This window comes from Setaria italica, chromosome VII, assembly GCF_000263155.2.
Source record: "Setaria italica strain Yugu1 chromosome VII, Setaria_italica_v2.0, whole genome shotgun sequence".
Taxonomy (NCBI): Eukaryota; Viridiplantae; Streptophyta; class Magnoliopsida; order Poales; family Poaceae; genus Setaria; species Setaria italica.
Window position 1 is genome coordinate 14,775,081 of NC_028456.1, and position 14,484 is coordinate 14,789,564.

Here is a 14,484-nt window from a genome sequence, read left to right on the forward strand (position 1 = left end):
ATCCCCTGGCGATGCTTCCTTCTGGACGAGCACGATTACGAACATAGTTTTTTAAGACTGCCATGAACCTCTCGAAAGGCCACATATTGTGCAGGTATACAGGTCCGAGAATACCAATCTCTTTTACTAGGTGAACCAGTAAGTGCGTCATAATATTGAAGAAGGATGGTGGAAATAACAACTCAAAACTGACAAGACATTGCACCACATCGTTCTGTAGCTTTGATAGCTTGGATGGATCGATTGCCTTCTGCGAAATCGCATTGAGAAACACGCATAGCTTTACGAGCGGCAACCGGACATTTTCTGGTAGAACACCCCTCAGTGCAACCGGAAGCAACTGGGTCATCAACATGTGGCAGTCATGAGCCTTGAGATTTGTAAACTTCTTTTGTTTCATATTTATTATTCCCTTTATATTCGAGGAGTACCCAGACGGGACCTTCATACTATTCAAGCATTCAAACATGCTATCCTTCTCCTCCTTGCTGAGAGTGTAACTGGCAGGACGTAAGTAGTGCTGTCCATTATCTCTCTTTTCCGGATGTAGGTCATCTCGTTGCCCCATGGCTTTCAGGTCCTGTCGTGCTTCCAATGTATCTTTTGAGGTTCCATAAACACCCATGAAGCCTAGCACGTTCACGCAAAGATTCTTCGTCAGGTGCATCACATCTATTGCGTTGCGAACCTCTAGGATTTCCCAATAAGGTAGCTCCCAAAATATTGACTTTTTCTTCCACATGGGTGCATGTCCGTTATCATCGTTCGGAACAGGTTGGCTACCAAGTCCCTTTCCAAAGACTACATGTACATCCTTCATCATCTCGAACACACGCTTTCCATTACGGTGTGCAGGTTTTTTACGATGGTCTGGCGTCCCTTTGAAATGCATCCCGCTCTTTCTCAGCTGGTGGTGAGCAGGGAGAAATCGACGATGACCCATATAGACGACCTTCTTACAGTGCTTCAAGTACATGCTATCTGTGTCATCTAAACAGTGGGTGCATGCCCGATATCCCTTATTTGTCTGTCCTGAAAGGTTACTCAATGCAGGCCAATCGTTGATGGTTACGAACAACAGTGCTCGTAGATTAAAGATCTCTTGTCTATCCTCATCCCACACACGTACACCTTCTTCCTTCCAAAGCTGTAAAAGGTCATCAACCAACGGCCTTAGGTACACGTCAATGTCGTTGCCGGGTTGTTTTGGGCCTTGGATAAGCGCCGGCATCATAATGAACTTCTGCTTCATGCACAGCCAAGGAGGAAAGTTGAACATACAAAGGGTCACAGGCCAAGTACTATGACCACTACTCAACTCACCGAATGGATTGAATCCATCAGTGCTTAAACCAAACCTTATGTTCCTTGCTTCACTTTCAAAGTCTGGGAATGTTCTATCAATTGATCTCCACTGTGCCCCATCTGCGGGGTGTCTCAGCATCTCATCTTCCTTACGGTCTTCTTTGTGCCATCGCATCAACTTAGCATTCGCCTTGTTCCTGAACAAGCGCTTCAAGCGTGGTATTATAGGGAAATACCACATCACCTTCGCGGGAACTCTCTTCTTGGGAGACTGCCCCTCGACATCACCAGGATCATCTCGCCTGATCTTATACCGCAGGGCTTCGCAGACGGGACAAGCATCCAATTCCTCGTATTCATCACCACGATAGAGGATACAGTCATTAGGGCATGCGTGTATCTTCTGAACATCCAATCCGAGAGGGCAAATAATCTGTTTAGCTTCATATGTTGTGGACGGTAATTCATTATTCTCGGGGAGAATCTTCTTGACAATTCTCAACATCCCCTGAAATGCCTTATCGGACACACCATTTTTTGCCTTCCATTGCACAAATTCTAGTGTCGTACCTAGTTTTTTATGGCCCTGCTGGCAACCTGGGTACAACAATTTTTGGTGATCATCTATCATGCGCTGCAACTTTGCTGCTTCCTTCTCAGTTTCGCAATCTCTGTATGCATCTCGTATCACCTGACCAAGGTCATCAGTAGGGTCATTTTCTGCAAACTCATCTTCATCAGCCTCGCCCATTGTAGTACCTGCAAAAGCTTGACCTGCAACCCAGTCCGGAATGGTGTCATCTTCCTCCTCCTCCTCGCCATCTTCCATTACAACCCCTAGTTCACCGTGCTTGGTCCAAACCAAATAGTTAGGCATGAAACCGTATTTAAACAAGTGGCTGTGAATAGTCCCCCAGGAATCCTTTGAATACTCCTTCCTGTTATTGCATTGGAAGCATGGACAACATACGAACCCATTCTCTGCCTTGTTCGCTTTTGCCACTTCGAGAAAATAATGCAAGCCATCAATAAACACCTTGCTCCGTCTGTCTGCATTATACATCCAATGCCGGTCCATCTGCATCGTATTACGCACGAAAATGGATTACACTTGACAATGGATTACGCGTGAAAATCGATTAAAGATCCAAACAACATGGTACAATACAACAACATGAAGATCCAAATACACATATTTAAATTAAAGTCCCAAACACTGCATAAGTTGTTCAACTTGAAGACCGTGATCATCTCGCGAGGATGTCCTCAACTGGGCGGCACCGCACTTCGTCATGAAAGAGGTTAGATGCTACGGAAAAGGGGACACGGTCACGATGTCCGTATCCACTCTTTCTCGTAGAATCGAACCTCCTTCTTGACATACGTTGCTACTCGGCGGAGAACATCCTCGCCGAGGCGAACACGGTATACAAGTTCAACAAGTAGCAGAAGTCATCTATGTACAAAAATTCTTTCCTTACCACTACAGAAGTTGTTGAACTTGAAGACCGTGTTCATTTCGCGAGGATGTCCTCAGCTAGGCGGCACCGCACTTCGTCATGAAAGAGGTTAGATGCTACGGAAAAGGGGACACGGTCACGATGTCCGTATCCACTCTTTCTCGTAGAATCGAACCTCCTTCTTGACATACGTTGCTACTCGGCGGAGAACATTCTCGCCGAAATGAACACGGTATGCAAGTTTAACAAGTATATGGATTTAAAAAACCATATTAAATTTGATAAGATAAACCGTCTAGACAAGGTAGCATCATTTTTAAACCACTGAAATAATGCATACTATATATGACACATCAATCTCCCTCACATTCTAGCTCAAAATACCTCTCCATTTTTCTACTTCATCATCACATTGTAGCAAATAATCTTTCCATCTCCAAAGCATAAATCAAAGCATAACACGAGGATGAAGTAGCAAACCTTCGCAGCACTTGTTTGCTGAGTCAAATTCCCACAAAAATGAGGGAAAAAACTTCGGGCAGCACCTCCCTTGCTTGGGCACCACCGGAGAGTAGGTGAAGCTCAGCTCTCTATCAATGTGCTGGACTGCTCGGGCTGGAGGAAGAAGAAAGTCTCTGTCTCGGGATATAGTGGGGGATGAGTTTTTATCCCGGTTAAAAACTCCAACCGAGACAAAAGGAAACACCTTTTGTCCCGGTTGGAAGTTAGTCCCGGTTGGATCCTCCAACCGGGATAAAAGGGTGTTGGAGGCACCAACCGGGATAAAAGGGTTAGTCCCGGTTGGTGCCTCCAACCGGGATAAAAGGGTGTCCCCTTTATCCCGGTTGGATCCTCCAACCGGGATAAAAGGGTCCCGCCACCGACGCCCCCCCCTAGCCGTTGCAACCGGGACTAAAGGGGGGCCTTTAGTCCCGGTTGCAATTACCAACCGGGACTAATGCTCCCCTCCAAATTCCCGCTCCCCCGCGCACCCCCTTTTGTCCCGGGCCACTTTTAAACCGGGATAAAAGGGGGTGGATCGAAAGTCACTTCTCTACTAGTGTACCTTGTTAGTGTGGATCTTAATAAAATAATGTTTCTCTCCTAGTTCATCATTTTTATTCAGCGAGGGAGTCCATAGACTCCACCACAACTTCGGTTGGCGGGGTTGAACCTATATGGGATAACTTGTTAAGACATCACCACCTACAAGGAAGTAGGGAGGCCATGGGGTCAAGATTGGGTGATGGTAGTGCTTGCTAAGTCAGGATTCCACATGCAACAAGAAGAGAGAGGACTAGCTTTGGATTCAAAATGGATCTAGTTGGAGCCAAATCTTGATCCGATAATCTAAAGATTTTGTTATAGGAAAAAAATACAAAAATGATTTCTCTAGTTCAAAAAAGGTTCTAGATATCCTTTTTAAACCGCAAAAATACCCCAAGCTCCCAAAAATTCATGGAAAACATGCAATAAATTTTGAGACACGGGGAACCAAAATAAAACATTTGGAGGTCATGAAACTATTTCTTAAAGCTTCCAACAAATGGAATTTAGGTAGGGAATGGGTAAAATTCCATGTGAAATCTAGAAAATTCTCAAAAAACATTCAAACCAACACCTAAAATGTATTCTAAAAGCTTTTAACACTCTAAAAGCTAAATGCAATTAGTCTGAATGAAACAATCATAATATAACATATATCTTATTTCATTTGCCTTTACAAAATAAAGATTTCTTGCAACAAAAAGCATTGATATATAAATGTTGGAAAGCATTTGGAACAAGAGAAAATTATTGTGTTTATTAGTGTTTCTTACTCACATCCCCAAGGTAAATATTAGTAGAGTGTGATACTTTTCTATTCATTTTAGCTGTACCTTGAATAGGGTAAGCTGTCCCTTACCACCCAAAGCCATCATCATAATGCTTAGTTGCACTATTTGTTCTTTTCTTAGGATCCTAGTCGTATTGTGCAAACTTTGGATGTACGTAATTAGGAAGAACTTATATATCTATATGAATGTCAATGAGCAAAAGTGGTTTACGGGGAGGAGGGCAGGGGTGGCAAGCAAAAAAGAATAGATTGATTTTGCTATTATGCCCTTTTTATTTTGATGAGCACTCCATTTTCAATCCTAATTCTTCCTCTATCTCGATAGTTTTAATTTGTCTGGTAGTCCACTCTGGCTACATTCAAAGAACATGACCGAGCCTCCCTTGCTCTACTACTTCAGAGCTCTAGGTACTAGTCATGGTGGTGGAAGGCAAGTATGTGCAAATTTTGCCAAGTCTGATCGATGATTCGACAACATGATTAGGCATAACATGTTTTTGTTAATGAACTTGTTTAACACCTAGACACTATGTTTTTCTTGTTCTCAATTGAATTTTTACCCTTTCAATCCACTTGACGATGTGTGCTCAGTTACTTGCAACTGTCTCTCCCGCAAGTACCCACACTTTCCCCTTATAGTGGGCTAATTTAGTTATTTTTTTGGACTTCTTAGATTTATTTAGTTAATTTATTATATATTCTTGTTTCATTCATTATAAATGTCCAATTTTCGTAAAACTATCTTAGAACTATATGTATTGTAGCTTCCAGTGTTATCTTTTTTCTCTTGTTGTGAGGTACTGAGTTGCAGAGTCGTTAATGAGATGAAAAGAATCTAATAGTGTTTCAAAAAACAAAGAATCTTATAGTATGAATTTATTTAGTAAACTAAAATATCAGTTTCATAGTTACATTGTTTGTTCTTTGTTTTCTAGATTGTTAATTTTCTATATTTTGATTAAAATGTGTGTTAGACTATTAGCTGTATGTATGATTTTCTCCTTTGAATTGACATCTTGAAGAGTTGTCATAAACAAGGTGAAGATATTTGGGTAATATGAACTTCTCAAGTAATTTAGAAATATCAGTTCTGTAAATTATATTTCATATGTATTAGAAGATTATGATTTATTTTAGATTACATTATTTCATTACTAAATTAGGTTAGTTGTTTTTTCTTTATTTCTTTTGATGCTTTGTGTCGTTACGTTGGAGACCCACTAAAGAGGGAAATTGTCTTCACGGGTTTTCTAACCGTTGACGTGCTAGAAGAAAGCAAGTGATTCCTTCAGTGATTTGATATCTCAATTTCATCGATTAAAGTTTACCTATGCTAGAATTATAGTCAATTCCACAGCGTGATTTTTCTTTCTCAAACTATAACATTTTATTTAGTAAAATGTGCTTAGAACTGTAGTTTCTGCGATTGATTAGAAAAATTGATCGCAAAAAGTTTCGACTATTTTTTTGGAGCGATCACATCTCTTTTCTTTTGCTAACCCTAAAAAAGTGATTGAAATTTTCAAAACTTTTAGCTGGATACCAGGTACACCGTTGATTAAAAGATGGTCAAGATCTTTAATTGATTTTTGTTAGGTTGAAAAAAAGGTAAAAAAAATTACATTTTCATATATTTTTTTGGGCAACGCTGACAACATGCGTGCCTAATCATGATATTCTACAATAGGTCGTATATGACGTAAGCTGTTACATGTTTACGCAATCTCACAGAGGCAGTGACGTAGTCAGCACAGCAGTAGTGGCACCAATTTGACTCGCACTGCCCTGACTTCCCTTCCTCTTCTCGCCCAAAGCCGCCTGATGCTTCATTTGCAGGCGTTTAGCGTGGCGCTCCCAAGCACGCTATAAATTCGAGGACGAACAATTCCATCTAACTGAACATTCTGAAGTCTAAACTTGAATTTATTTCTCCGTAGCAGCAGCTCAATCAATAGAGTAGAAATTGAGAGCATCTGGATCGCCATGGCGCTGCCGCCCCGGTATCCGTCCCGCGCATGAAGCTGGGCTCGCAGGGGCTGGAGATCTCGGCGCAGGGCCTGGGCTGCATGGGCATGTCCGCCTTCTACGGCCCTCCCAAGCCGGAGATGGACATGATCGCGCTCCGCCGCCACGCCGTCGCGGCCGGCGTCACCTTCCTCGACACCTCTGACTTACTAACGAGCTCCTCCTCGGCAAGGTGCTTCTGGGCGGGGTGAGGGAGGACGAGCAGCCCGCCACCAAGTTCGGCATCTCGTCCGGCGACGACGGCAAGCCTGACTTCCGCGGCGACCCGCCGTACGTGCGGGCGGCGTGCGAGGGCAGCCTCCGGCGGCTCGGCGTCGACTGCATCGACCTCTACTACCAGCATCGCATCGACACCATGGTACCTATCGAGGTCACGGTGAGTGGCACTGTTAGCAACCGGAACAGAATTTTGGGATAGGAGCAGGAGCAAGGGGAAGGCAGCAGGAATTCAGGACGAGGAACTCTTTATTCGATTCAATCGAATTAAGTTTGTTCATACATGTGTAATGAGTTCTCTGCTTTTCATCCGCTCAGACTTTCTCCTCCTCTCTACTCACGCACGCTACTCACACCCGCCACCGTACATGGGCTGGCTCCAATCTGGGCCTGTTAACCGAACACTAGGTACCCTGGGCCGAGATGACCTACGAGGCCCAGCTCTATCTTCATCATCAGCTGACGAAGTCTGAATAGCTTGAACATCAACAGCGGTAGGAGGAGCAGTGTGGTAACAGGCACATGTCCCGTTTGTTCATGCAGGGTGCTCTGTCCTCTCTGTTTTTTCTTTTTGTTCCCAAGTACAACTTGGTAATAGCTCATAGTGGTTCTCAGCTTACAGGTTAGTGCTCTTTGCTTACTGCTCCCTCCATCTTAAATTACTATTCGTTTTGTTTGCAAAAGCTTGGTATGTAGAAAAGATATCCCAAATTACTATTCGTTTTGACTTTTCTAGATGCCTAGCTTTTGCTACGTACTATTCGTTTTGGCTACGTACTATTTTGTTAATCTCCAGACGCAGGGTCGGCGTTCATGTTCTATTGTCTAAATAAAAACAAAAACAGAAGAAGATGCTCATGTTACTTAAGATTGTGTTGATGTTAGTTTATATATGTTTATGATATGCTTCGTCGTTAATATTTGTTATAAAAGTTTAAAATAACTGATGTGATGAATTAGCTTGCACACTCTATGGTTAGTCCTAATTAATCACAATAGTAGTTAAAAGGCTTTTATCAACAAAAGTACGGACCAGCCTTGAGGATTATTATATCAGTCCTAATCCCTTCCATTCATTCCCTCATCGTATTCTTCATTTAGAAGAACTGTATAGGTCTTCTTAGGCTATTCCCAGTGCATTCATTTACATTTAATAAGGTGTCACATTAGCAAATTAGATGACATGGCACAATATTTATGAGGTGACAGATGACCGGTTTTGAAGATGAAAGTCGTCGCACATAGCTGCCAATACCTTTGGAAATTGTTTAAAACTCCCATTGAGAGAGTTTGAGTTTAATCTCCACACATTTCATTAACTCCTATTGGTCACATGAGTGCACCATGTAAATCATATGCTAGTCCATGAAATCGTGAAATGAAACTTTGGATTGTGAGACCTAATTTCATTCTTCAACTCAAAAATATCATTAGATGACATAGTACTTTTGGAAACTACACAATATAATGAAATGTTTCAAAGGAATGGCCTTATGTGTTGGATCCCTAAATTACTTGTGATATATGTGAGTAGTAGCACTGAATATAACCACTATGTATTGTTAGAAAATTTAATAAGACATACATAGCATAATGTATACCTTCTTTTTGGAAACATATTCCTTCCTCTTTAAGCAATCATTTTCGAATGACCAGTCTTTTTTTTTGGCAAAAATAGCATCTCATTTTCCTTATGGTTTTGACCCTTGCTTACATGAAGTTGATCTTTCACTTCTTTCCTTTCTTTCCTTGTCTTGCTTTTTTGTTGCTAGCACCATTATCCACCATGGGATCAACATAATGGCTTGTTGATGGTCACGATAACACCCTATGGGCTAGAGGGGACTATAATGTGGCTTAAAGCGCTCAATACATTTCATTCAAAGATTCAACCAACTTACAAGATAGAACTAGAGGGAGGCTGGGGGCCTCTATCCTTGTTATGGAAGGTACGACGGGGTACACTCTAACCAATCTTTGTAGCATGTTTGGTCTTTCACTTTCGGGCCTGGGGTCCAAACTTTTTGGGCTTGACTTGCAACATATGGTCTCGGCTTTGCTTCTTCATGTTATCTTGAGTTCCATGCATGGGTTGGGTGCACCCCCTCCAAGTTGAAGGTCAGCTCCCTTCTATCCCTAGGGTTGGAAGGCACCCAACCTACTCTTTTGGCTCTGAGGGTAGGGTCCTTGGGAACATAACCTAGGGTAGAGTCCTTGGGAACATAACCTACATGTGGGGAGCTATGTTCTGATTCCATAGTCCATTTTTCCAACATGGCTTTTGTTGTTCTTTAATCTTTCTACCTCATGAATCAATAGCCATGTTTGTTTTGTGTTTGCCAATTGCAATTTCCGCAGTAGCGCGTTGGCTAGAATCGTCGATCTTTGTCACATGTTTCACTTCAACTTGCAAAAAGCTGAAGCACATTGAGTGCACGTCAGAAGCGTGTTGGCCACGCACTGTTCAGCGGGACTTTCCATTTAGGACGGAAGCGCAGGCACAACTGCAGAAAAACAAACAGTGCCAACATAGTCTTTGCTTCTTGAATGTTCTCCCATCTTCAATTATAGGCATCTATGTATTAACATTTTCAGCCACCAGTCACATCAAACTCAAACGAGGGTTGTTAGAAGGAAAATGGCCCAATTACGCCATTGTTTTTTTTGCTGAACATAGTGTAAATGCTACATACATGCACACATGCTCACCTCTAGATATATGCAGCAACCCAACTCCTATGAGGCACTGCTTTTTTAGCCCATTACAGCAAGTGCTAGTCGAGTGGTTTGAGCTATAAATACCACCCAACTTGACCATTGGAGGCTGGTGGTTTGTGACGAAGGCCTAAAGACCCAAAGGAAAATTGAGATCACATACATGGCACCAAAGTGCAAGGTGATCATCTAAGAGAATCAGCACAAGCTTAGTGAGTGATTAGTGCTAGATTTGGTCTAGAGTGAGTGTAAGGTGTTGCTATCTTGTAACTGGTTGGAGTGAACCATCCTTTCAAGCTCGGTATGATGGCACCTAACAACCATAACGGCTCACTGGCAAGCTCATCGACCCATTATATTGGTGTGGAGCAAGAGACAACGCCCGCACGGGAGGTGAGGAGACTTCATCCTTCATAGAGAAGCTCCTTAGTAAAGACAATGTCAAAGATTTACCGAAAGAGAGGGAACGGCGACACTTGCTTTTGTAGTAAGTTCCTCATCTGGCTTGCAAGAGACTTTGGGGTGTGCCCAAAACCTCAATAGAGGGAGCTTTATTGACTTGGTGCCTATGTTTGGTATAGCTCGAACATGGACTAAAAATAGCATTTGCCTATTGATACCAGAGATAAATATATTCTAAATTTATATTTGTGTATTGTAGTGGAAACCATATATTAATATTCTAAATTGTCCCATTTTGCTCATAGGTCATACAAGCACTGATTCCTTTCATATAGCAACCATCACAGTAAAACTATTTATAATAAGAATTATTTCTATACTTTACATGTGCTTCAGTTCAAACTATTTTAATATATTTTTTGAAATGGTAACTAATTTAAATTGAGGAGCCATGTGCAAGCAAATTTGCTTTATTTTTTCTAATTGCATTTGCGGGGGGGGGGGGGGCATATAACCCTTTTAGTGGATATAAAACTATCTTTCAGAAGATATATTTTTAAAATAGTGAAGACAATATAGTTAATTTATGCAATTATTTGATTGTTAAATTAATTGTTAAATTGTGACAACTTTGTTTTTCTAGAAGTAACATTTAGAACTATATACATATGAGATTGACTGCGACTGAAGGAAATTTCAACAGATTTTGTTCGTTTGAAAAGTGTTTGGTTACTCGCTACGTTCCTATTTACAGAGCGTGATATGACATGGAACGGTCTTCCAAATTACACTTTGATCATTCATTTATATTATATTATATTATATTATTTATGATTATAAAACTTATAATAATTGAAGAGTACATTTGATTACAAATCCAACCATTTGAAGTTTACTTTAAAAAATAAAAAATTATGAGCTAAATTATTGGTCAAAGATGGTAAAATTTGAATCTTGATATGTATATGCACCTTATAAATAGGAACGGAGGGAGCAATTCGTAATGAAATGGCAACTAAAATCCTTCAAATTTTTAGTTGGATCCGATGACACTTGTTGGTTAAAAAAAACTGACTGAGAAAGTGAGAAGAGATTAATAAAAGTTTGCAAATCAATTTCCTTTTTTGCTTGGTGGACCGTAGCTTGACTACCTGTCGTTGAGTCGTTCGTTCTGTGTCAAAATCTGACGTCATTCCTCAACAAAAATAGATAGATATATATAAGTGTCCGTATCATCTAGATGTTGTTGTTAGATTGATCTCCTCTCTAATGGGCCCAACGGCCCATTGAGCCCTTGACTTATGCCCTGATCGGGGGCGCCCACCCTAGCATTGGGTGGTGGGCCCCTGTCACCTGCGCTATAAAAACAGAGGTGGGGCCGGGGCGCACCGTACGAGGTTCACCGCGCCACCATCCACCCCACCGACAAAACCCTAGACCGACCGATCACGGGGGCGCAGCAGTGACGGGAAGCACCACCACCGCCACGCCGGCGACACAACATGGCACTACGCATCGCTGCCTAGCGCAGAGCTCCACCAACAAAACTACGGCACTGCACGTCGCTGTCTAGCGCAGATCTTCACCGATAGAACCAGCGATGGCCAGCAGCTCTGCCGGTTCCACCTCTAGGGGTGAAAGTACCCCATCTCTCTCTCAGTTAACACTGGAATCCCATGAACTCAATATCAACCCCATGAATCCCGACTAGATGTGTAGGTAGAGGTTCTAGATTTACTCCTCACAGTTCTATTTTGTCATCGATTATATTATTGCCGCCAAGACGGAAAGCATGCTCGTGTGGTAGTGGGGGTGGCCGAGCCCATTTCTCGAAAGGTCCACGACGTAAGCTCTTACCACATGCTTTACGAGTCAGCACTGGAGTCAAGCTCCCAAAGCCGCCGGGCTGCTGCTGATCTGTTCCTGCCTTCCTGGACACTTCAGAGGCTCTCCGAACACACTATAAATTCGGACACGAATAAACCCATCATCCCACCGAACATTCTAAGGTCTCTAATCTGAAATTCGAACTTGTACACACTACACAGCAGCTAGCAAGAGAGAGACAGAGAGAAAGAGCTCATCCGAGGTCCAGCAATGGCAGCTGCTCCGGTCGCGGTGCCGCGCATGAAGCTGGGCTCGCAGGGCCTGGAGGTCTCGGCGCAGGGCCTGGGCTGCATGGGCATGACAGCCTACTACGGCCCGCCCAAGCCCGAGACGGACATGATCGCGCTCATCCGCCACGCCGTCGCCGCGGGCGTCACCCTCCTCGACACCGCCGACAGCTACGGCCCGCACAGCAACGAGATCCTCCTCGGCAAGGCGCTGCAGGGAGGCTTGAGGGAGAAGGTGGACCTGGCCACCAAGTTCGGCGTCTCCTTCGCCGACGGCGACCGCGAGCCCGACTTCCGAGGCGACCCGGCGTACGTGCGGGCGGCGTGCGAGGGCAGCCTCCGGCGGCTCGGCGTCAGCTGCATCGACCTCTACTACCAGCACCGCATCGACACCAGGGTGCCCATCGAAGTCACGGTGATTGCTGAGCTTGATCACTTTTGAATTGCCATTTTTAATTTCCTTCTGTCAGTGATTACTGAGCTTATTAATTGCTGTTGCATTGCAGATTGGTGAGCTCAAGAAGCTAGTTGAGGAAGGGAAGATAAAATATATCGGGTTATCTGAAGCATCTGCGGCAACAATTAGAAGAGCTCATGCGGTCCATCCTATCACCGCAGTTCAGCTGGAGTGGTCATTATGGTCTAGAGACGTAGAGGAGGATATAATTCCAACTTGCAGGTATTTTGCGAGCATTTCTCTTGTGCTGTGTCTAAACATTGGAACCTCCAGTTGTGCATTTTTACCAAATCATTTTTCATAGACACCTTCTTGGATCATTATTTTGGTAAACATTACCTCTTTTCATAGAGAACTTGGAATTGGAATCGTCGCTTACAGCCCACTCGGAAGAGGGTTCTTCTCTAGCGGGGCAAAACTGATTGACTCACTATCTGAGCAGGACATCCGCAAGGTGAATTTCCATATATAACTGATACCAATGGGATAATTCTTTGTATGGAAGATACTTCTTCATTGCCTTGTGGTTCTAACATTTAGTAAGACTAGAAGGAACGCATAAAAACATGAAACTCCAGTGCAAAGTCGTGGATTACACATATGGACTCAAAATGCATTGCTACAGAGTGCGGCTATCCTGTTGTGCATTGTCATTTTACCAAATCATTCCTCATAGAGACCTTCTTGGATCATTGTTTTGCAGATAATTTTATCATCCATCTATTCTAAGAAAACTGAATTAGATTTGGCTATGCTAATCTAATGCTGTCACTCAACTTTTCCTGAATTGTGAATGGATTGAATTCCTTTTCTTAATGAGAATTTCATTCCTGTGCAGAATATGCCTAGATTCCAAGCAGAGAATCTAGATAAGAACGCTCAGGTATTTGAGCGTGTTAATGAAATGGCAAGAAGAAAGGGATGCACACCATCGCAGCTTGCATTGGCGTGGGTTCACCATCAGGGAAGCGATGTTTGCCCCATACCTGGAACAACAAAAATTCTGAACTTTAATCATAATGTGAGGGCACTGTCTTTGAAGCTCACACCAGATGACATGTCTGAACTTGAGTCCTACGCCGCTGCAAATAATGTCCAAGGCGACCGACATTCTCATATTGCCTACACATGGAAGAACTCGGAGACTCCTCCATTGTCATCTTGGAAAGCCGAGTAACTATGTTCAGCAATGTCTAACGCCCCAGGTTTTGCAGTCGTTAGGACCGCAGAAGTATTATTGTGTTAATCTCCAGATGCAATGCTGGGGTTCATGTTGTATTATCTAAATAAAAACAGCAGAAGATGCTCATGTTTACTTAAAATTGTGTTGATGTAAGTTTATATATGTTTATGATATGCTTCATTGTTAATATTTGTTCTGAGAATCTAAGATAACTAATGTGATAAATAAGCTTGCGCGCTATATATGGTCAGTCCTAGTTTTTTTAGAAAAAAGGATAATATTTCGGCCTCTGAGATCACACACAACCAAGTTCTAACAATATTCTCAGCTCACAAACTGATTCCAAGTAAAATGGGTATATTATGCAAAGGGTAGGAAGAAATCAAAAGCAAAGTCTATTATTGCTTCTCCATCCATTTTTGGCAAAAATATCAAGGCAACGATCTCCAACGCCTTGCTTGCTAAACGAACAGTCTCCCTTGTATCCTCATGTTGTAACAGGGACTAAAATTGCAGCCAGTAAGTTCCCCTAAAAACAGCTTGCATAAAAGAAGTAAACCGTTTTTTCTCAAAAACCAAATCATTACGCGTATACTAGATCGCCCACATAAGAGCTGCAACCCCAACAAAAATTAAACTTTTATCCTTCTTTCTTATGCCCATTAACCAATTTCCAAGCATATGTGCTATTAACTTTGGTGGAGTTAACCTAGTAGTTATATTGACAACTCTCCAAATTATCTTAGCATGTTGACACTTAAAAAAGAGAT

At 42.5% G+C, this 14,484-nt stretch overlaps 2 protein-coding genes across 2 annotated transcripts; both read left to right on the plus strand.

Annotated features, from left to right (window-relative positions):
- Positions 1-6,617: 6,617 nt before the first annotated feature.
- Positions 6,618-7,045, plus strand: LOC101763469 (probable aldo-keto reductase 2). The gene is made up of 2 exons (XM_022828491.1): positions 6,618-6,749; positions 6,800-7,045. Exons 1-2 carry the CDS (start codon positions 6,618-6,620, stop codon positions 7,043-7,045), a joined length of 378 nt encoding a protein of 125 aa, XP_022684226.1.
- Positions 7,046-11,991: 4,946 nt separating this feature from the next.
- Positions 11,992-13,847, plus strand: LOC101754265 (probable aldo-keto reductase 2). The gene is made up of 4 exons (XM_004975229.2): positions 11,992-12,489; positions 12,581-12,753; positions 12,883-12,985; positions 13,370-13,847. Exons 1-4 carry the CDS (start codon positions 12,058-12,060, stop codon positions 13,706-13,708), a joined length of 1,047 nt encoding a protein of 348 aa, XP_004975286.1. The 5' UTR covers positions 11,992-12,057; the 3' UTR covers positions 13,709-13,847.
- The last annotated feature ends 637 nt before the right edge of the window (positions 13,848-14,484 follow it).